Raw genomic sequence first — 24,292 nt, 5'->3', positions numbered from 1 at the left:
TGTAGGCAGCAACATTTTTATGAATATTCAATTGTAAACTTTAACTAGATAATTTGGTGTATATTGTATTTTTTTTCAAATGAAAGGTACGAGTGTAATTTTTAGAATATATGTTTTGCAGGAATCTGTATGATTGCATGAATTTTTATGAACAGGTATATTGAAATGACCTGTTGTTTATTAATATGAAGGTGGGGAAAAATGGCAAAATAATCATTCAACAAAATTTGAATGAATAATTTTGGAGTAAAAAAGGAGAACTTCATGAAATGTAATTATACACATTTCTGTAGATATTTGACTTTATAGTTGTACCTGTGCACTATCAAGCCATTTCTTTATTATCTTCTATCTTATTCTTAAAGGAGAATGAAATCCTTGAAACCAGCTGAATCCATATCAAAGAGAAAAATCAAAGAAACATATTGTTGAAAGTTTGAGGAAGATTGAATGAATAATAAGAAAGTTATGAGCATTTGAATATTGAGATCACTAATGCCATGTAGATTCTCCCATTGGCAATGCGACCAAGATCTGTGATGTCACACACGTACAACTCCCTCATTACTTTAGTACTTATTTCACTTATATTCTCACTTTTATAGAGTCTATCACAAGGTGAGGTGTTCTCTTTATGAGAGGACAAGTACAAAGGTTTCACAACATTATATCATTGATGAATCGTTTGTCATATGATTAAAATGAGCAAAAAGAGATGTTTTGGGGTATATTTTCAGTGTCCAAAAGGGGAGATTTGTTCATCTGTGACATCATAGATCTTGGTCGCATTGCCAATGGGAGGATCTCCATAGCATTAGTGATCTCGACATTCAAATGCTCATAACTCTTCTATTGCTAGTCCTATTTTACTCAAACTTTTGTTGATCTTATTCTTTGATTTTTCTGCTTTCACAAAAGCTAACTTGCTCCAAGAGTTTCATTCTCCATTAAATGATATCTTTAATTAAATGTCCATGAAATACTGATCTATGTTTCTTCAGATATTCATTGTTCTCTCAATGAAACAAACCATATTTAGATTGCTTGTCAAATACAATATATTTTTTTGCATGTAATGTGAAAACAGTAGCATTTAAGATCTCACACTTTTGAATTTGTTTGGCAACATTTCATTTGTATATTTGGTTAATTAGACAATATGCAGTAAAAGGTATGCTGAAATTAATGCACAATATCATCAGATGTTGAACCTACAGGTGCAAATGACTATGTTAGATACTATATTATTTTTTTCATAAAAGGGAAACCCTTGCATTATTGGTAAATTTGAAAACAAAAGTTCTTGGAATGCACTACTAAAATTAAAAGTTTTACAATGTGTTTTACAGTGAATTTTAGAAGCAGTGAATATCATGTCTATGAAATAATGTTTATTACGCACACGCAGATTTATTTCTGTTGCTTCTCATTAGATTTTATTATTCTTTTATATTATGTTGTAGATGTTGATTGATATTGTTTTTCATTGTTTATTTTAAAAGATAGTAACCATATCCATTGCTTTTTTGTATTTTGCTGGCTAAAATACACTCCTCTTGCAATTAAAGAAATATATTTGCTCTTATGTAGTTTCTTTTCTCTCAACATTGTATATTTTGAAATAAGAAATGTAGAGAGAGGAAGAGGAATAGAGAGGGTTAGGTATTGAGAGAGGGAGAGAGAGAGAGAGAGGGGAGAAGAGGAAAGATAGGGAGGGGAAAAAGAGCAACAGAGTCTAAAACATATCTTATTTTGACAAATCATTCCAAGAGGTCTAAGAGAATCATTTCAATACTTCAACAATTTTATTGTGAATAGAAAATCCTAATTTCACTGAATAAAAGCAATCTAACTTCTTTTCCCCAAGAAGTACAAGAACATTTTGTACGATCAATGCTTCACAAAGACCAAATTTAAAAATATGCTTCCAGTCCTCATAATTTAGCCTCTATACATTGGTGGAATTTTTCTTAAATTGATTATTGCTTCATAAAAATATATTGCATAAAACACAAATGAAATAATCCTTATAAGTTTAAAACCACCCACTTCTGGGGCCATTGCAGAAAGATCTGCATTTGAACACAAAACCAAAAATTGAACGCAAGTCCAAACTGTATGCTTGTGGTTGAAATCTAGTTGCGTTTAATTTTCGAGTTGTGTTTGATTACAATTCTTTCTGCAACAGTGGGCATGTCCCTATGATAAATTCAAAAATCAAATAAATCAAGTTGTCAAATTGCAATAAATCATCAGTTGCAAAATTATATTTCCATATCCAAGTTTGCATAAGCACAACGAAAAAAAGGTCATTAAATAAGAATTTTAAAAATACATAGGCCTATAAAACAATGAATTTCAGGTAACCATGTCCATATTAAAGGGATGCTCTGGCCTGAAAATATAGCTAAATAAATAGAGCAAAATTCACAGAGCCAAATGCTGAAAATTTCATCAAAACCAGATAACAAAGTTATTAAATTTCAAAGATTTGCATTATCCGGTGAAACAGTTCTAGGCATGTCCTCATGAATATTCATTAGATGGGCTGATGATGTCAGATGATGTTTCACCTGAATAATGCAAATCTTTGAAATTCAATAACTTTGTTATTTGTTATCCAATTTTGATCAAATTTTCAGCATTTTGCTCTGTGAACTTTACTTATTGAGATATAAATATATTCAGCCACAGCCCAGAGCATCCATTTAATGTAGAATAGGTCTTGATAATTGGAACCAGTATGATGTGGTTACAGCCAGAGTAGGAAATATTGATATCACACATTGTCTGTCCTACTCATTTTTTTTGCTCCTCTATATTTAGGAATCCAGCTGAAGTCAACTGGGCCATGTAACACAAAGATTAGTAATTGATCATACTATTGATTTGTATGAATGAGTGCACATAATAATCAATGTAATCAATCATAAATATCAATCCTGCAATCAAATAAAAAGTTTTGTGGTAAGGGGCCCTGGTTGCAGCTTGTGAAACCCTACAGGCATCAATACATAATCTCATTTTGCTGTCACTATTAACACAATGGCAACACATTTATGACATAGATGGGCAGACTTTGGAATCATTTATATTGAAGACCGTTTGTAGTAGAACCAATATATGAGCATGCTTGGGTAATCAATATTTGCACCTGACTAAGCAGAATTTGAATACATAATCCAATATTTATGATTGGTCCCATTCACTATTGACTTTGTAGTATGATGACCGGTTGTTACCTTTCAATGAAGATGACAATAGACCCAAGTATTTTACTTATAGTAAATGAAACTTGATAGCAAATGTAAAACAAGAAAAAAACAGAAAACAGAATAAAGATTTAAAACTGCCATGAAAATGCCATTGGATAAAAGCATAAAGGCTGATGAGCCATTCATATATATCAAAATGCAATACCTACCAACTGTTCTAGGAATATATTTATTTTGATTGCTACCTGTATGTTCCTATTTCTGTGTTAAAGTTTATGAAGGATTGAATAAAAATTAAAGATTGGTCATATTTCTAGATTTTTCTTTGTAATTTGTTCCCATTTCTTGGGTGCCAGGGCAGGCAGGTATGCAATGCATTAACAAATAAAGGGCAGGCAGGTATGCAATGCATTAGCAAATAATATTCCTCATTTTTCTTTTATTCCCTGAGCAAGATGTCTGGCATTCATGATTATGTCTGAAAACATTTGTTGAACAAATAATCACAATGTTGCTTTGAAGAGTATTGTAACAATGTTTATTGTAGTCTTGAAAACTAATATTGTAATATCATAAACACTTGACAAAGATTACTATCAAACTTTCAAGCACCAATGAACAAGATAAATCTTGAAAAAGAGCTATAAAGGTCACCCTTACTCACACATGTATATAACTGAACAGAATATCATCCTAGAACACATGTATCTGTTACAAACATGATGTAGCATGTTATTGTATATGGAATCCACATGAATCGTTACTTGACAAGGGGCCCATGGCAAAAAGATTTGCAACCAACAATGGCTCCAAAAATGAAATAAAACCTGATTTTCATCCAATCAGAAACACTCGAGTAACTTGAGTACAATTTTTTGAGTTGCACTTCAATCCAACTTTTTCATTTATTCATTCATTTCATAATTTTTCACCTCATTTAAAAAATGGTACAATGCAATAAAAACCTAACCCAAATCCTGAAACGGCCCCTAGATAAGGAACTGCCATATCAGGAGAAAATGTATTAAAAATAATATCTCATATCTTGAAATTGCACGACATTAATATCACTGATGAAGTTCTTGTAAATAAAGTCATCTTTAGCCTTAGGCACTTTAATAAGAAAACTCTGAGCCATGTCTTTCTTCAGGAGTCCTGCTCAGTGCCCTTTCATCACAAATCCCATTTCAGCATTGACAAGAAAAAAAGGGAATGTGAGGAAACAGACGGTGAGAAATGCTGAGTGGGATTCCTACTAATAGACGTGGCACAAACATTTATAAATTTGCATTAATGGTCCCAAGTTTGTTCCTATAGTATGTGCAAACTCTGGAATTCCTGGACACCCGCTAGGATCACGACTGCAGTCCCTCAATCCGTGTGCACCTGCTGCTATGATAACCCAACCATTTTTTTCACAGTATCAAGGTTTGTTTCTGCAATCTCCTGCGCCCTTTTTTGTCCTGTCTTCAAAACCTCTTCCAGATAGGCCTTGTCCTTTCTGAGTTTACAAACTTTATTCCTAATAGGTTCCAACTTCTCATTGACCACATCAGCCACGACCATCTTGAACTGAGCTGTGTTCATAATCTCAACCTGCTCACATATCTTGGACGGTTCTTTCCCTGTAAATGCCGACAGTATGTCTACAAGGTTGGACACCCCAGGACGTGCCTCAGGGTCAAAGGTCACTTCTGAGATAAAATCTGTTTTTGCTTTCTTGAACTTCTCACGGATGTCCTGACAAGAATCGGTCAGTTCTATCTTTCCCTTTGGATCTGATTCTGATTTGCTCATCTTCTGTTCAGGGTTCCGTAGGCTCTTGATCTTCTTAAAGTCACCTGAGAATGAAAGAATGTAGGAAAGGTCATTATAGTTCTCCAACTGTTTTTCTCAATCTTCTATAAATTGACCTTTGAAATATTGATTAAAAATCCTGACTAAAAACTCCTTGAGCTTCTAAAAAAAATCATCTTTATTCAAAAGAACAGAATGTGTTTTCTGTTCTTAAATTTGCACGTACAAGTCAATGAATAGTAAGTTCATAATTGTAAGCCCATTTTTTAACGTTTTATAATATGAACTCTGATGAACCTCTGAAGGGCACGAAGGATCTCTCACATGTAGCAATTTACAAAAGGACACAACCATGTATAAAATTGAATATATTTGTAATTTGATACAAAAATACATCATAACTCAACTTGTTTCAACATTTCTGTTCACCCTTTCTATTAAACTAGTGCAATTTGAAGAAAGCTTAAAGTGGTATTCTTCATCCGATTTCAATGAAATTTTTACTATCTGTTTTGTTGAATTTTACTATTTCTATTCTTATAAAATTAATTTTCATTTACTCCTTCAAATTTTAGCATCTTTTAGACAATAGCAACCCCTGAAGACTAAAAAGTCTTAGAAATTATAGTTTTTAGTGATTTGTATTATGACTGACAGAAGGTAGATTCTTGCAGGAAGCTGATATACTTACCCACGATTGTTTTGGGGGCTGGAAAGAATTCCCCATAGGCATTGTTAAAGATCCTGGCCAAGTCTTGAGCCAGCTCCAGATGTGGCATCTGGTCTTCACCTACTGGAACATGAGTAGCTCTAGGGATATAAAATATATGTAATAAGAAAGATATATCCACTATTGAATTGCTCATAATGGGAAATCAGGTTGAACCGCATTGAACAAAGTGCATTCATAAAAAATATCAGGCCATCATAGCTAGTAACCACCACTGTAACCACCACCACCACCACAACGACCACCAACCCATTATCATAATCCCCATCATATTCTTTATTCTCATTATCATCAATATCATCATTATCATCATCATCATCACCATCACACATCACCATCATCATCATCATCATCATCATCACCATCACCATCACCATCACCATCACCATCACCATCACCATCACCATCACCATCATCACCATCATCACCATCATCATCATCATCATCATCATCATCATCATCATCATCATCATCATCATCATCATCATCTTCATCATCATCATCATCATCACTGTTGTCTTCCATACCATGACCATTTTATCAAATCAAGAAATTTCTATCAGGCATTTATAATTCAAACTAAAAAAAAAAAAAAAAAACAGGCATCAACACTCCCCATGGATTTCTCCCATTTTCCTGTAACACTCCATTACGAACAATCAAATCTGAAATAGAAGCTGAATAAGATCTAGGAGAGATGAAGAATGCTTACTTGTAGAGGAGGATGTCTGCACTCTGGAGGACTGGGTAGGTGTACAGACCAACACAGGACTTGGTCTTATCATTCCCTGCTTTAGCCTGATCAGAGGGAGAGAAGAAGAGAAGAGTAGAAGAGGGGAGAAGAGGTAGTTAGATGAGGATAGAAGGAGAGAGACAGGGGGGGGGATAGAGAGTGAGGATGGTGGGGTGAGATAAGGTGTGAGGGAGAGGGAGAGGAGAGAAAGAGAATTTCAAACATTTCATTAACTCTCTCATAATGTAACCACTGAAAACAAACTTTGCTTTTAAAATTCATTTTCGTGAAAGTTTATTCCCTTTGACTTTCTTTCCATTATTGATAATAAGCCTCTCCCTAAAATTGAAGACAAAAATAAAAAGACACAATCATACTTGTGAGTAGGTGCACCTTCATGAATGACCTTGCCCTTCTAAACTTAATTGAAAGTTGAGAAGGGTAAGGTTATCATAGCTATAATTCAAAAAGTTAAATAATACCACTTAGCATACTTGATATGTTACAACTATGTGGTATTAATAAAAGGACTTAAGTGACATACCTTCCATTGTGGGAACTGTCCTAGCCTAGCAAGTGTCGTTCTACACCCCAATATCCAACTCAACTCGGCATGCTGATGGACCTGAACAAGAAAAGAATAAAAAGTCGATTAAAAAATATATTGCAACACATGAATTTTCAAACTCACCTTTAGGGATAAAGCAGAACCTCTGAAAATAAAACTAACCCATGGAAATACATAACTAGTTCTGATGATCATAATCTGGATAAATCCTGTGACAAGCAAATATGAAAATAAAAATGACTTTTCAAGATTTTAAGCAACTTTAAGAATATACTTTTTACACAAAATGACAGCTGAACAAATCATATAAAGAAATTTATGGCATAATGTTTGTTGTTGGTTTATTTGTTTCTTTCCCTGTTTTTGCTATATTTACCCTTCACTACATAAATATTCTAAAACTGCATATCATTGAAAAATGGTATGGTGTGATTTCTTTTCTAATCATTAAATCATTACTTGTTTTGTTTCCTTTGTAAATTTATAGATAGCCCCTCCCCACCTGCCCAACCCTCATATGTTTGGGAAAAAATCTATCCAAACACCTGTGTAATAGGTGCAATACAAACATTGATCTACATCAAGAATTTTCAAATCATTCCCTCTAAAGAGACAGTGCTCTGTCTAGCATTATGAATAGGCCCATATAAATCAATTTATGAATAGAGATATTTGAAGAAAAAAAATAATGCAGGTAAAAAAAAATAAAAATTTGAATTGCTATCCTAAAAACATTATGGAACTTTCATGGCCCATAAAAATGGTTCAACTTTTTTGTAGAATTTTGTAATATATTTGAAAAACTTGAAAAAAAAAACTTTTGAAAAGCTTGCACACAAAAAACAAACTCTCTACAACTGGCATGACATTTCAAAAAAAAAAAAAAACAGGGAAGAGAGAACCTAGATGTTCCATGCTGATTTTTTTGTTTAAATTTATAAAGTAACATATGATGCTTCAAACAACATTTGACTTTTTTGTTATAAACAAATTACAAAATGAACTTTAGAATGCCTTTGACATTTATCTTAAGATCTGTTTGTAAATGAACCACAGGAAACTGAAGGCAAGGGGAATAGGATCCTGTTCTTAAAACAATGGCAACAGATCAACCTTAACCTTGTATGTTTTAAGCACTGAAGGGAGTTGACTGATCTGCAGTACATATTATTTTTAGATCATGTGGGCAGAAAGTGAACAAACAAGGTTGTTGAATGTTTATAAAACTGAAAAGGAATCTGACTCGACCCAGTTTGGGGTTCAGGATCTAGGGCAGGATGCACGCATACAGCTTTAAAACTGGTTGAAATTGGTTTCAACCAAACTATTAATCTTCAAAGAATAGCATTACTCAGTTTTTTTTTCTAAATCTGGTTTCAAAGAATTAGTTTTCAATCTTGCATAATAAGCGACTCATTACAGATATTTTCAGCAGACAGCTCTGAATACCTATTATTACTTCAACAGATTCAGAATTTGACCCCCCCCCACCTCTCCATGTAGCTTTATGTTACTATACTGATCATACAGTATTTCCAGGGGTGGATCCAGTGCTGTTGACCTGGGGGGGGGGAGGGGGAAACATTTACCCCCCCCCCCCTGCCATGAAAAGTAAAAGGTCATCCCCATACAAGCAATTGCTACTTAAGGATTGATAATTGAAAACAAACAAACAAATACATAAATAAATAAATATATAAGTGAATAATAAATAAAAACTGGGAGGGGTTCAGGAAGATATGGTGGTGGTGTAGGCCCCCTCACACCCTAGATCCACCCCCAATGTGTGTATAGCAAACACTTTAAGAATAAGCATAAAATCTTGAAAATATAGTAAGTAGAGTACTTTGAACATGATCACTACTAGTTTTTTACCTTCCTGACACAAGTGCAGCATTAAAATAAATGTTTACATTTTGGATTGGATGTAATTTGTGGCCTCTCAAAACTGCCTGCTAAAATCACTGATTACATGAAAGGCTGGTACATGGTACATTTGTACTTTATCATGAACAAAGAATTTACAAAGAACACCTGCATGAAAGTAAACATTTTACTTCCCTTTCTATACCACCAACTCTTTTAAATGCAAGACTGATGTTGGTTTACTTTTAACTCACATATATGTTTAAAATTTACAGTTCAAAGTGTAAAACACAATAATCTGTAGAAACTCGCAGATGTGAATTGTAGTTAGTTTACTCTTGACTCACATACTGGTACAAATTTAGATTCAGAAGTGCACACACCTACATGTATATAGTATTCTAGACTGAATGTTTACCAGCAAAGATTATCTTCTATTGTAAGTGTTATAAATTTGGTATCAAACTAAATGGCAATTCATGCATTTTCCTGACTCAAAACATTCATTGCACTTATAAAACTTTATTCATAGTGTAATTCTTTTTCTTCTGAAACCCCAATACAGTATATGGGCAAAGATTTATGTTCAATTGCAAGATCAAGTTTTTGTTACTACCTCACCAAAATGTTTCTCTATTTAAAGATGAATAGAACACTATCTACAGCGTGAAACACAAACAGCTTTTTTTTTTTTTTTTACTTCAAATAGCTATATAATTATGGTTATATCATTCAAGACCAGAAAAAAATATTATGAGCATCTGATTTTTTCCCCATAATTCTACTTTAACAGTGTACCAGTACATCATAAAATCTACTGCATTTCCATTTAAGGTTCCCAGTGTTGCCATGACAAATTTGATATTACATAAAACAGCATACATGTATCTTACAGCCTCTAATAATTACTGTAAAAACAATTCAATAAACTTTGTAGTCACTCCCTGTACTGTATGTCACAAATTTTCTTCCAAGGACACAATGAACAAACTAAAAATTAAAAAAAAATCTTCAAGCTACAATAAATCAAAGTTTAGCAATCACAAAATGAACTTTGATTAGAAAATTATTTATTAGCACAATAAGCAAGGCATCATGTCATTGGATGAATCTTTTCCAAGAATACCCTTGCTTATAAATGTGTGCTAATTTGCAATATGATTTCAATCAAAAGCCTATAAGTGTCAAATGCATGGCTCAACTCTCATTTGAAGATAAGTGCCAGACTGACCGAACCTCAAAATAACAATATATGTACATTACATGTTTGTTTTTCCATTGTTATTCAATGGTCAGATGTGACTCTTAATCAGCACCAGGGCCAAATTACATGGGGGCTCAGGGCGATTTCACCCCCAAGATACTCTGAAGAGCCATGGAAACTAAAAAGGGAGCCCTTGAAAAATCCCCACCCATTGCAATGCTTATCCAATGTTACAGATTTAGGCGGGAAGCTTACCAGCTGGTCTCATTCCGTTTCAATACTGAACTCAGTGGCCAGCGTAATTAACCCAAAAATTGGTGGGGCAAGACTTTATATATGGGGCAAATTTCTGAAAATTGCTGTGAGCGAGTGAAGTGAGCGAGCACAATTTTTCTACCCCTTTGATATAAAAATCTAATTTTTGTAATAATTTTATTCCAATTTCCTTTCTTTTTCTTTCATCTTTTCCCTTTTTTTAGTTGTGAAATTTTTTGGGGTCCATGAACACCCAAGTCCCTCCCCCTCACCATCTGTATGCCAGTGACTGAACTCCAAAAGTTAAAGAGAGTTAGACTTACACTTGACTGCTGGAAGAGAATACTTTTATCAGGGTCGATCCCACAGGCAAGGAGAACAGCAGCAGAGGTAAGGATACTCTCCCTTAACTCCTTGGGATCCTGGGGGAGAGTGATGGAATGAAGATCCACTATACTCAGGATCATCTCAGTATTCTCCTCTTCCTGGAGCTGGATCCAGTTCTGGATAGCTCCAAGGTAGTTGCCAATGTGTGGCACCCCAGTAGGCTGGATCCCAGAGAAAATGCGCTTTTCCTGAGGAAGAGAACAAATTATAAATTTAAAAGAAATATACCGGTAGAACATTTTATTTTTTTCTTTGTTTATTTTCATAAAGAGAACAGACTAGATGAATGCACTCTGTATGGATTTTCAGTAGTGGATTCAGTGTTTCTTAGCACTCTAGGAGAGCAAAAAAAAATTCTTCAAAAATTTTCTGACAGGCGAAAAAAAAGGTGGGGGAGGGGCCAGCAGGTCATTTTGTTTTTTAAAATAAACTTTTCTGTTGTTTAAAATAAACTCACTCATTTCCTTCCACTGGGATTTTTTAATTGGAGATCCCTACTAGGCCCAGTAATTATTGTAAATAGAACCTCTATTATTATTTTTTCATTGAAGTCCTGTTAAAAAAAGTATATTTCAATAGTCACCAATGAATATTCATGATATAACTTTTTCAATATCAATCCCATTGAAAATAATTCGGAGAAAAACATTTTCCATTTGGTAGCTATTTTATTTATACAGATCTAATTGATGATCATCTGACTGAAATTGATAATTCCGACCCTATATCTACATTCGATTTAACATAAGATTTCATTTAAGAAACTACAAGTTTTAAAAATAATTGTTGTTGTTTTTAACTTATTACCCCAACCTTAGAGTAGAATCTGAGCAATGGGATAACCCAATGGTCACAACAAATGACACAAATTAATTATGCGAACTCCTGCCATCAACATGAAATTATTAACTTCTTGAAAAATCTATTCTAATTTCTAGCTAAGCCTAAGTCTAAGACTTACCTTTGTCATGTTCATCAGAACTTTGACTGATAAATTTGAACTTTGATGAAATCCCTTGCCCTGTCCCTGTATCCAAAAATTAGGTCTTCGAGAAACTGATGCATAAGAAATACACTTCTTCATGTTCAGTGCTTTAATTCTAAGTGATGTCAGTGATGATGGATTGAGCGCCATGATCGATGCACTGTTCCACTTTTCAGCGGATTCCTTCTTGTCAACCACCCGGGCTCACTGGCGTGGGATCGCTGGCTCCCGCTAGTGAAATATCGTAGCTCGCACAGCACTCAGAGTCAAACCTCTACTTTGTTGACAAGCTAGTGGAACGGCACTCACACAATTTGTGAAGAGAAATGAATTTACTGGTGTGGTACAATCTATAATTATGCAGCTTCTGTATTTTTTCACCAAACTTCTGAAGATCTTAGGCCTCACTAACTCAGCGCAGCTCAATTACGCCCGCTGCTGCTGTCGTGTGCTGCTGTCTGCTTGAATATTGCAGTGACGCAATATTACTGAAAATACAGTCCATAACAATGATACTCATGATGTATGGTATCTTACAATATTTTTTTTTCGCGTTTTCTTCATCAGAATAATTGTTCTTAAATTCGCAAAATAAACAACCGGATTCGCGACTCGCGTAGGCCTAAATAGGCACTGGCGTATTGGGGGGGGGGGGGGGAGGGGGGGGGGGTGCTCTGGCCCCCAATCTTTCACGACCAAGAAAAAGGATATTAGAAAAGAAAAGGAAAGTTGAGTGTGGTATTATCAGTGTTCGATAATAATCATGACCAGGGGTGGATCAAGCTTTCGCCAATAGGGGGGGGGGGGGGGGGGCGCGATTTTTAAAACCATAATTTCCTAGAACAGCCGCTAAAATTTGTTTGTTTCTTTGAAGGGGCAGTCCTAACAGACACTAGAGCCATATGAATTTGTTGTGTTCACTTAACGCGCACCGTGGCAAATCCCCTATTCCGGCGTCAAAAACTTGACAAAATAGACCAATTTTCGGCTCTTTTAACTCATATCTCAAAAACCGCTCGAGATTTTTCACGGGTTCAAACGGTTTCTTAATCTTAGACTTGTTCTACATCTCATGATATCTGTCATTTTATATTCTGATTAAAAAAACAACCGTGTTTTTTTGACTGAAAATACACAGTTTCTCGTGTTTATGTGTGAGAGAAGCACTTTTTGCACGGTTTTGGGCTCGATCTTCTCTTACAGCGTCTGACTTTCGTATCAAAATTTCTCAGTTCAACGATCGACTATCAGATAGACAGGTTGTAACTCTTTCTTGTGATATAAGGTTCAACCTAATTGGTTGAAAAAAACCGCCGTGTTTTTTAGGTCAAACTTTACAATCCAATGAACTTGTTTTGTATTTATCACGCATAATCTACGTTAATTGATTAGTCGCACTGCGCATTGTCTATTTTAGTATGCCTATCAACTCTTTATATTCTTTCCTCTCCTATCAAAAATTGAAAGGGGGTACAATATCCTCGTCCTAGATATAAGAAGAAGAAGAGAACATTTCCTTTTCATTACATGTAAAATCATGTCCATTCTTGAAAAAAAAATTCGTCACTTCTAGGTTAAACTTTACAATGCAATTAACTTTTTTGTTCTTATCATGCACAATATCCATTAATTGGTCGCACTGTGCTCGATTGGATTTTGGTATACGATGTTCAACCTGGCAGCAGCGCGTTTTGCGTTAGATTTGGAAATCCTCGTTCCCAGACAGGGATATGTAACATGTAAGCTTTTCATACATATAAAATTCATATTGATTGATCATTTAGCTCCGTCAATTTTCACGTTAAATCATGCTTGTCTCATTTTAAGAAGCCAAATCCAGGGATGAATAATGTGTGCATACCGGTGCATATACGTATACGTGCAGAGCATGAACGGTGTATACACCACACAATACGCCGAATACCTTTCTATGCAATAATCACGTACACACACAATGCGCGCAGTAGTAAACAACGCGTCGCTAAGACAACTGAACCTGAACTCGGGAGTACATCGAGGGAAGGAGTACAGAATCAGAGAAAATTATTCTCACTTTTTGGTCAGAAGAAAACATTTCCTTACATGTCTATATCTTAACATAAACAGAAGCTGCTCCGTTATCCTTATGTCGTACCACAGTCAATATCATAAACAAATTACAGTGATTCTATTTTGTCACAATTAATAAACTTAATTAGGGCAATTTATGCACCCCCAAGAAGTAGTGTTTACGGCCCGGCCTATCTCTACCACACAGACCACACAGACTTCGCACAGTTCGGTCAAGGCGGTACGCGTATCATTAACTGCCAAATACAGCCGACCCAAGCTGAATAAAACCTTCATATTAGGTGAACAAAATAGGGGGTAACAAATTCATATGTTATTCTTTTAAACTAACATAGGCCTATTGATAATCTCATAAGCCCTATATAGTGCGAACCCGAAGCGTGAGCTAAAATTTTCAAGATACGTATGTAAATAAATAATTACTGCTCGCGCAAAGCGCGAGCAAAAAAAAAAAAAAAACATTCTAGCCTGATCGAAAAGGGACCTGTTAAGGAATGTTTGCACCTAGTTAGCCATGAAGACAATACATATTTGAACAATCAAACAATGCGAGCGCGAGCTGAAAAGTTTTTTTTTTCCAAGGCTTTCTCTCATCTCATTTTATTCACTCGTCTTCCTCCTCTTATTTTCTTTTTCTTTTTCTCCTCTCTTTAAATTTTTTCTTTCTTTCCCCCTTTTTTCTTCTTTTTTTTTTGGCTCCGCGAATAAGGGGGCCGGGCCGGCCCCCTGCCCACTGGATCCGCCCATGCATGACTATAAAAAAAAATAAACAATCAATTTTATTAATCGATCACAAAATTAAATTAGGTTTTCATTTTTTTTTACTAATCTCCCCATGCCATGTACACTTTGCTCTATAGATTACTTATTAAAAAAAATATATACACCCGAAGAATTGTTACTTAAAGAGGGGGCAATTAAAACTTCACTTTTTTCTAGGTGATGGATTTTCAAAACGTGACACAACTGGGAACTGAAGGTATGGGGCTCTTAAGGGTCAACCATGCTCTGATCTGAATATCATTCAGTGGGGTCAATGTAGGATCATTGTCAAAAAAGGGCACGGAGATGATTGTATGGGGGCGGGGGGGGGGGGGGTGGATCATAATGACTCCTCATGAGTCATGATCCTTTACCCCGCCGGCCAGCATTTGCAGAGAGAGGGTGAGGGATTAGATTCACATCAAAATTCAAATTTTATTTCATTTTGTCTCCACCGTGAATCCGGGCTAAGTCCACACGAAGAATTGCAGTAACATAATGAGATTCGGGATTGAGATAAACTGGATTCATCGGAGGGGTGCCCATATTCTTCATTGTTTACAATTACATCTACAGCATCTTCAATTCCTGAGTGGGATACTCAACATGCAGATATAGGCTGCAAAAGAACATGAACCCTGGGGCGCGACCTGTATGAATATAGTCTACAATAATGTAGAAAATAGAGCCCAATCACTCTATATACAGAGGCGTATGTCGATTAAGGGGGCAAGGGCGGTCGACCCCATGAAAATATTGCCGGGGGCAAATAAACATAGGCCTATCGATTTGCCCCAACAATAATTTAGACAACTTGAAAATTTTAAGTAGGCCTATGCACTGCAAAAATAGTTCAAAAAGGTTCGGAAAGCACTATAAAAGGCTTAAAATAAAACTTAAACTGTGACATGTCAATTTTTTGCGCCTGTGTGGCGTTTGGTCACTCCATTTATTTCACTCATCATCTACGCGACAGCGAAATGCTAAAAGATTTTATTTTTATTACTTACAGGGTGCGTATCTCTCATTGAAATAAAGCCCGAAGCGGCAAAGAAATATCATTATCTTTGCCTTGAAAATTGGATATTCAGTCCTATATTGAATCGGATGTAGGCCTATCTCATTACACGTACAACGCGATTTAATAGTGGCCTGAATTTTTTTGCATTTTCCGACAGTTTTACTCCTTTCCTTATTATTCACTTTTTTCCCCTCTTATCTTTCTTTTTCTTATTTTTCCTCCTCTCCTTGTTTTTTCTGCTTTCTGCTTTGCTCCCTATCATCACTGGCGGTCTCCCTCGATCGTCTCCCTGAACCTATCATTCACGGGGGGGGGGGGGGGGGTGACAGGTGTATGATGGCTTCATCCACCACCTGAATAGTATGACACCATGGAATTACGCCCATGACGAAAACAGTATGAGTATCCAAACCATAGAGATATACACTAAGTAATAATGTATTTTTATGAGCCAAACTCAATCCATTTTTGTTCCCGCGCTTAGCGCTCGCATTTATTCTTTTTTAAAAGTTATTTGTATTATATTCATGGATGACTTCGCGACATCCCCTCCATTCATAGAACGAAGTATCCCAGGTCGGTCATATGCACCGCAGTGGTGGTAATATTTCTCGACATCACGCCATGATAGTAACACGAATATGAGGCGGAAAACTCCGAAAACTTAAAAAAAAAAAAAAAAAAAATCCTCCGATACCGCGGATTTTTCAGTCAAATCTAAGAGATACCGTAGGTTCAATGTTTCTTATCTTGGTCGGTTACTTCAGTTGAAATGGGCCACGTTAAGCGTTCGGTTTGATGTTTAGAAAACCCAGTGCAAATTAGACCAAAAACAAGAGGTCTTTATCGAAAAAGTATGGCTTTGGACTTTTGTCACACTGCTTTGCTGCATTTTGTGCATATCGTGTTATGGGTTCGTCTTTATTTGTGGACTCGTTTAACGAGATTTATTTCCAAACACATCGGGTTGTGCATTGGAGAGCAACGTAAACTTTCCGCTGAAAGATGCCGCATCGACTCAAAGAATCTTCCCAAACTTCCATTACACATCGGTCTGCAGATCCTGGAAAGTCGGATTTCAGACGAAGATGTCGCTAATCTACTGGTGTGGTGCATAGCCATGGGATTTCAATATGTTTCTCTGTTTGATGATGAAGGTGAACATTCAACATGCAAATATAATTAATACTATAATAGCCATAATCATAATAATATTATAATAAAATTTGATTAACACTAAATACCGGTACCGGTACTAATTATAATAACAGTAACACTAACAAGTCAATACGGGTAAGGCCTACCACTCACACTGTCTATGACTATGGCAAGTTCCCCCAAGTCTGCGCAGTCCCCCTTGTCTGCGCGATTCTATTAAAAGAAGATATGCAACGAACACAGACTTTACACATGCAATACATAGACGGGTATTCATAAAAAAATTTGACTCAAAATAGTGGAAAAATAATGAATTTAGGGCATTTTATGTGACGGCCTCAGAATGCAGCCTTTCTCATCAAAATCCCTGAATTGTGTGCAAAGTGAATGAGTGCACAGACATGGGGTACCATTTTTTTTTTCAATCTGAAAATGACAGGTTTTTTCAAGAAAATCTTATATTTCATTTTTCAATGAAAAATTTGGTAGGGCCTACACTTATGATAATACAAAGAACATTATTAACTGAAAGATTTTGTGACATAAGAAGAAATTCATGTTAAATCTTAACTCAAATTGTTAGGTGCGCAGACTTGGGGCCCACCATTATTTTATAACTTTTAGTTTTACAAGTTACGGGCTCACTTTTAAACATTTTAAAATTAAAGTCACCAAAATGATAAGGGAATCATTAAAATTCAGCGTAGGCTGAGGTAAATTTTTACAAAAAAAAACAAAAGTTGCAATCGTCAATTTTGTTCTCTATAATTAATATTCTGTACTAAACATTGTTGAGAATTTGCTCGATAACTTTTCCAAATGGTTGTTTAAAATTGATTGTCTGGACACGGTCCTACACACAACCTGTCCGTACACACAACGACTGGGCCGGGTACCGTATACTGGTGACTTTGTATTGCTTGATTCTGTGATCTAGATTTTGATACTTTTTTTTTAAAGGTTATGTTGTGATGTCCTTTAAATTGTCTATTTCATTACATTTACAAAATTGCTATGTTTATCCATCACCATTTCTGCGCTTCATGATGCTCCTTCCAGTGGCTCACTTTATTCATCATCCCAGTATAGCTTCTGTATGAGCTGCCAAAGGGATTACTACATCAAGTATTAGTGCCTATATATTGTAGCTCTGGATATTTGTCTGGTAGTAGTGGTCATGGTGATTGAGTTTAACTTAAAAATATTGAAAGTATTCAAAAGCTAATAATGACAAAATATGATAGCCAGAAAAAACCAAACAAAGAATCTCTGATAATTGATTTGATATTATTTTTTAAAAACACTATTGCAGGTTACTTCAAGAAAAACCCTTCAAAACTGAGAGATGTGATGCAGAAAAAGATGGCAACAATTTCAGAGAGTAACCGCCTTGTCTTCCATATTGAGACACCAGTGAGAAATGGAGAAAGAAGTTATAAAGTCACTACCACCAAAGAAACTTTACAAGGTATGTCTGACCATTCTGGATTTAAGTCAATTTTTACTTTGGCCACTTTTTTCACTGCTAAGTTGTAAGCTGTTCCTTTCCTAATTGTAGTTTGCTTTTTAAAGTTGGTGTGTGTATCTGTGTGCTTAGGTATGATTCAAAGTAAAAACCTAAATTTCTTTCAGTGAGATTGAAGTGCTGTTAGATGTAGGAATACAGTATATTCTACAAAATTTGGACTTCAGTTGTGGTAAAATGTTCTTTCATGATGCTAAACATAAAGGCTATTGATAAAATTAATGGACATATCTGCTGATACTGGTTCTGTTAACAGGTGGTATTTGAATTTGTTCTGATTAAGTAGCCACTGAACTCCTTCCACTTATCTTGCTGCATTATTAATTTCAAAAATAGATTTAAGCAATGGTTTCTTTGAAAAAAAAATTGAAATATATTTTATATGAAAGTAGAATTAGAAAACTAATGAACCCTATTCATCATTACAGATTTTTATTACTTTCTTGAGATGTTGAAAGTGATAGCAATATGCAGTGTAAATATTTTTGGAATGTTGACATTATCATCACAGTCTCAATTTGGCATAATTTACAACACTTGATGAAGATCGCTTGAAAAGATGATTCTCCTTTAACTCATTTCAGCATTTGCAAATCTATGAAAATTGGCAGTCAAACATCTTTCAAAATGTCCTATTATGCTCTTGCCAAATCCATGACACTTGGTTATATTTTTCATTTGCAGATACTAAAAGTACTCGGATAGCCCTTATGTCTTGTGAAGATGGACGGGGGGATATCTTGGAATCTGCCAGGAAACTATGTCAAGATGTAGCAGACAACAGATACAGAGCATCAGAAATAGGCATTACCAATTTAGACCAAGTCATGAATTGTAAGTTAAACTTAAATATCCCATTTATTTTGTTTTTACACATAAATCTGCAACTACATGTATTTTTTGACTTTGGGTAAAGTTATGGGTTAGCCACCATCAGCATTCAATCACAAAAAAAACTGAATAGCAACTGACATTTACCATAATGGCTAAGCCTACATGTATAAAGTGACAGGAAAAATAAATTGGTAATTTCAAAATCTAGTGAATCAACATTAACCTGTAGTCTTTATAAGTTGCATAGATTCTATAAATACTTGTCTACTGACAGAATGCCTCCTTAATTGGTTTTGTTAAAATGAGCAATTACTTATTTACAACCAAAATTTCTGGCAATTTTTTTTTTATTCCTACTGTGCACACTCTTTAATAGGTAGTTATGTTGGTTTTAGTTGAAATTTATTTTGCAAGAATTGCAAATTTTAACAGCTATTCATCTTTAATGTAAAATTTGCACCCAACTTTCTATATCCACACAAAGTGTTATTGAACTCTGAGCATGCAGTCTAACTTTTGTCTGATTTTCTGAAATGTGTTCTCGTAGTTTTCCTTTCCTTTCATGATTCATTACTTTTTCATATTTCAGCATTACTAGATTATCCCAACCCAGATCTTATCATTCAGTTTGGACAAGTTAATAGTTTACTTGGATATTCACCATGGAAAATTAGAGTTACAGAAATATTGTAAGTATGATGTTCTAAGTTGCATGAAATGTATTATACTGGGAGAGTAGGGGATTTTTTGTGATACTCTAAAGTTAGTGAACCACACCATGAAATGCACTCCTTCATGCCGATTGTTGACAACAACACTGCAATTTTTATTGATACTAAATGTAATATTTTATCATCTGACTTCATAATTAAATATCTAAAACATGGCAGAACTTGAACACTTTAAATAAGTTTTTTTTTCTGTTTGGGTTCGTTAAGTTATGAGCACAACTGTAGTCTTTAAAAACTACCATTCACTGCAGTCATTAAAATAAGAAATTCATTGTGCAATTTCATCCTCAATGCTTCAGTAGAATTGTGGAACATTTCTGCTCGTTTTCGTAATTCATTATAATATTGATGCTCAAAACCTATTTAGAAAGCTTTATTAAATGGGAATTATAATGGAGCAATGTTTTGATCTGGTTGGACTTGCTCAGCAAGGTAAGTGTAGTCCATGTATTTTGACCAGTGCCGAGTTGATATGGCCGAATACATCGGTTCCCAGTCATTTTGATTTTTGTATACCACTGTACTGAAGAAAGATAAATCAATCTCGAGGCCTTACAACATAAAACATTTTGATGGATTGCAAATATATGAAAGAACACTGCTGTTTTGTTCTCGGTCAGTGTTTTAAACAAAATGTGCATGGTACATTGATTTTGATTGGTCAGTCCATTTAGCGATTGATCCCTAATCTTGATGTTACAGAGCCCTGGTTTAAATACCACTATTAAAAAAGTTAACATATTGAATGGGAAAACCTTAAATTATAGTCTCTAGAATCAAAATATTGAAAGACAATGAGTGCAGGATTTCTCAATATTCTTGCTTGAATTTATCAGCCTAAATAACAACATTATCATGTTTAATGATGTGTGTTTATAAATGAAAAATGAAACATGATTTTGAACCGAGCGTAAAATAAACCAAATTCTGCTGTTTTATATTCCATTTTACAGGTCTGTTCCAACACATCATGGAATGAATTACCAAAGTTTCATCGACGTACTCCACTCCTATTCCAAAACACAACAGAGATATGGCAAGTAATGCAGCCCTCCCTTAAAAGATTTTTCCATGAAATACTTTAATATATATATTTTTGGAATAATGTGTACTATACATGTAAGTTAAGAGTATGAGAGAAGCTTGGTTATATATGTAAATGGATTAATTGATATGTCTTTGTAATGAACTGCCATATGAATGTTGATTGTTTTTATGATTTTTATACTTTTTCAGTGATTTAATTAAATCTTTGAAATCTTGGTATTCTTTGTGCTACATTTATTTTTGTACATGCCAGGAGCATGTAATATTCAAATTGGTTTAGATGCAAGATCCAAATACTCTTACATGTATATTAGAGTCTGCGTATGGAATAGTATGCATGAGTAAATGTGAAATGTTTTGTAACTTGTTTGCATTTGGACCATGTCTTTTACCAGAAATGAATAAAGTATGATAGCAAAGTATCTTTTGCATAGTATTCAGATCTGCTAGTATAATTCTATTTTTCCACTCACATAGAAGCTTTTTGTTTGACCTGACTAGACATATTACAATATATTTCTGTATGTACCGTAAATGAAAGTGGGTCAATATTAATAGCGCATTACCATTCACTGTTTGGTGAAGGTAGTGTACATGCGGATGTCCATTTATTAAATAGGATATAAGATAAGGAAAGAACATGGAAACAATTCATCCAAAGTGGAATTCTTCTGATATCTTACTTCATATTGATTCCAGGCATTTGATTATGTCTAATATCAAAGTACATGTACTTTACAATTTAACCTTTTCAGACCCAATGCAAACAGTTTGATCACAATTATATTCTGATCAAATTCATCCAAAGGGAATTCTTCTGATATCTTACTTCATATTGATTCCAGGATTTTGATTATGTCCAATATCAAAGTACTGTACAATTTAAACTTTTTCAGACCCAATGCAAACAGTTTGATCAGAATGATATTGCCAAGGACCCAATTAAATTTAAGTCCCACATACTGTAGTTGATTTCTTTTTTTTTTAATAAACACACTTTCCCCGGCATTTAAACTTATTTTTTGGATAAATCATCAACTCATCCCCCAGTGATATTCATAATCATTTAATGTATATTGATATTTTGTATTGCTGTAACACTCTTGCCATACATATACTTTGAAGAAACATACTTTGGTTCTTTGCATACTTAAATGAATTATTAACTAAATAATAGGAAATAATTTGTTCCAAATGTTGCATGTATTTGTGGCTATTACAATGTTCAAGCAGCATAAGTTACTTTATAGTACATACTAACATAAAAAAAGGCCCAGGAAAATTTATGTCATGTTATGTGACTCGTATTACTGTTTTGTAAACACATGTGCAATTCAGTGTAATGGTGCATAGTATTGGGCCCAGTAGTATTATTCTTTAATTGAAAAGTAGTAATATTCCCCCCACCCCCCCCCATTTTAATAGAATTTATGCTTAATTTTGTTTTGAGTTTGAATTTTGTTTATTTATTTTAAATGTAGGTATAATTTGTTGTCATATTATTCTTACATGTATTTGATACAGACACAAGACAAATTCTATTTGTACAAATGAATACCAGATTAAGTTAATATGTTCATTTTGAGAAGTGCCCTGGTGGGTGTTTCATAAAGCTGTTCGTAAGATACAAATTACTATACGTACGACTGGTGATCCTTTCTTGTGCTAAATTATATCCCTGTATAATTGATTTATGACATAAGAACATGTTCCAGTTGTGCGTTTGTTTACGAACACCTTTATGAAACACCCACCAGATTTAAATAAAATTCAATTAGACAGCCTATAAACTCCATGCGTACATGTAGGTGTGGGGGACATCACAATGTATCAAAACAAGAAGTGAATATTTAGGAGCATGGACAATATGACTTCCACAGTATTTTTTCCAATGAGATATATCTCCCCTTGGTATAATGGCTTCATTCTTAGAGATACATGTAGAGAGCAAGGATTTTGAAAGGAAATATATGGTCAGTATTAAACCCCCAAATACAAGGTCTTGTTCCCATCTGGATGGTATTTCATTTTCATTCTGTATTTGAAAATACAATTATTATATTAGGTTAATTTAGTGGATAGAATCATTCATAACAAGGTACTTCTCAAAGACCAAAGGGCCGTTTCATAAAGCTGTTCGTAAGTTAAGAGTGACTTTAAGAACGACTGGTGATCCTTTCTTGAGTTGAAAATGTTCATTGGGGATTATTTAGCGTATAAGAAAGGTTCACCAGTCGTTCTTAAAGTTACTCTTAACTTAGAAACAGTTTTATGAAACACCCACCTGTGCTTTGAATCAACAAATAATGACAATTGAAATGTTGGATTTATGATCCTTATGTGGAATTTAGATATCATTACAAGTTATATTTAAATCTATTAGTAAAGATGAAAAGGATGTATGTTTACACTATTTAAGCGTTCAGTTAACATTCCATGAATGACTGATTTTGAATTTTGACTAGTGTTTACATGATTGTAATAGTCATTTATTATTAAAAGACTAAATTAAGAATGACAATTTACACAAAAATATGTTTTATTTCGTGTGATGATTAAAATTAAAGGAATTGGAAACAATAGGGCAGATATATATAAGTTAATGTAAAAAAAAACTCACATAAAAACAGAACAAGGAGAATGAAGGGGGAAATGATAGAATAATGGATTTGAGAGAGAGAAGGAAGGGACGGGGTGGGAGAGAAAGATGAGAGAGGTAGAGGTAGGTGAGAGAAGGGGGGTGGGGTGTGAGAAGTGAGGGGATGAGAAAGAAATAGGAAAACATACAGTGATCATTGTAAGGTTTGTTCGATTTGTTTTAGTTTTCTTTATACCTTTTCTTTCCCTGCCTAAGTTCGATGCGCCACCTATCGATTGCAGCGGAATGCCTCCATCTGCCCGTTTCGCTCTCCTTGCAAGCATTTTTTTTTTTTTATAATTCTATCATAATCTGTTTTTTCATAATAGCATCTTCCTCAGCCCCCCTTTCATATGTCATTTATATATTTCTTTTTAATAATGTTTCTCTGTTTTTTTCACATCGCATATTTCTAATTCATTATCTCTTCCACTCAGCCAGTCTCCACATCATCAATACAAGTCAAATTAATATTGGAAATAAGATTGCCGATACATTGGCCTTTATTCTATGCTCTGGGTGATTTAAACTCTATGGCCTAAATTGTGGTTCAACACGCCTGATAAGCCAAATGTGACACAACATTGATTTCCAACTGTGGTTTATTGTATCAGCAAATTTGGTGCCCAATTCATGAGTATTTTCGCGGGAATAATTAAACAATTTTCTTTACTATTGAAGCCTGATGATAATTATGACATAATGACATCATATGGTTTAGTGGTTCTGACTCTTGCCTTGTAAACAGAGTCGTGTGTTCGAATCC

At 34.6% G+C, this 24,292-nt stretch overlaps 2 protein-coding genes across 4 annotated transcripts; one reads left to right on the top strand and one right to left on the bottom strand.

Annotated features, from left to right (window-relative positions):
• Positions 1 to 1,786: 1,786 nt before the first annotated feature.
• LOC129259156 (tryptophan--tRNA ligase, mitochondrial-like) lies at positions 1,787 to 12,265 on the bottom strand. Of its 3 annotated transcripts, none has more exons than XR_010293309.1 (7): positions 11,717 to 12,224; positions 10,692 to 10,943; positions 7,020 to 7,100; positions 6,455 to 6,540; positions 5,704 to 5,822; positions 3,233 to 5,056; positions 1,787 to 2,390 (listed from the first exon to the last, which is right to left on the bottom strand). XR_010293309.1 is itself a non-coding variant. In XM_054897447.2 (6 exons), the coding sequence occupies exons 1-6, from the start codon at positions 11,888 to 11,890 to the stop codon at positions 4,608 to 4,610; spliced, it is 1,161 nt and encodes a 386-aa protein (XP_054753422.2). In that variant the 5' UTR covers positions 11,891 to 12,265; the 3' UTR covers positions 1,787 to 4,607. The 3 variants fall into 3 exon arrangements, 1 of the variants encoding a protein (XP_054753422.2); XR_010293308.1 differs by having other exon boundaries at positions 3,260 to 5,056; XM_054897447.2 differs by having other exon boundaries at positions 1,787 to 5,056; positions 11,717 to 12,265.
• Positions 12,266 to 16,362: 4,097 nt separating this feature from the next.
• On the top strand, positions 16,363 to 23,403 carry LOC129258542 (dehydrodolichyl diphosphate synthase complex subunit nus1-like). The gene is made up of 5 exons (XM_054896798.2): positions 16,363 to 16,750; positions 18,064 to 18,219; positions 18,961 to 19,110; positions 19,700 to 19,799; positions 20,795 to 23,403. Exons 1-5 carry the CDS (start codon positions 16,450 to 16,452, stop codon positions 20,883 to 20,885), a joined length of 798 nt encoding a protein of 265 aa, XP_054752773.2. The 5' UTR covers positions 16,363 to 16,449; the 3' UTR covers positions 20,886 to 23,403.
• The last annotated feature ends 889 nt before the right edge of the window (positions 23,404 to 24,292 follow it).

The sequence above is a fragment of the Lytechinus pictus genome, chromosome 4 (assembly GCF_037042905.1).
Source record: "Lytechinus pictus isolate F3 Inbred chromosome 4, Lp3.0, whole genome shotgun sequence".
NCBI classification, from domain to species: domain Eukaryota; kingdom Metazoa; phylum Echinodermata; class Echinoidea; order Temnopleuroida; family Toxopneustidae; genus Lytechinus; species Lytechinus pictus.
This window is presented reverse-complemented; position numbering and strand designations above follow the sequence as displayed.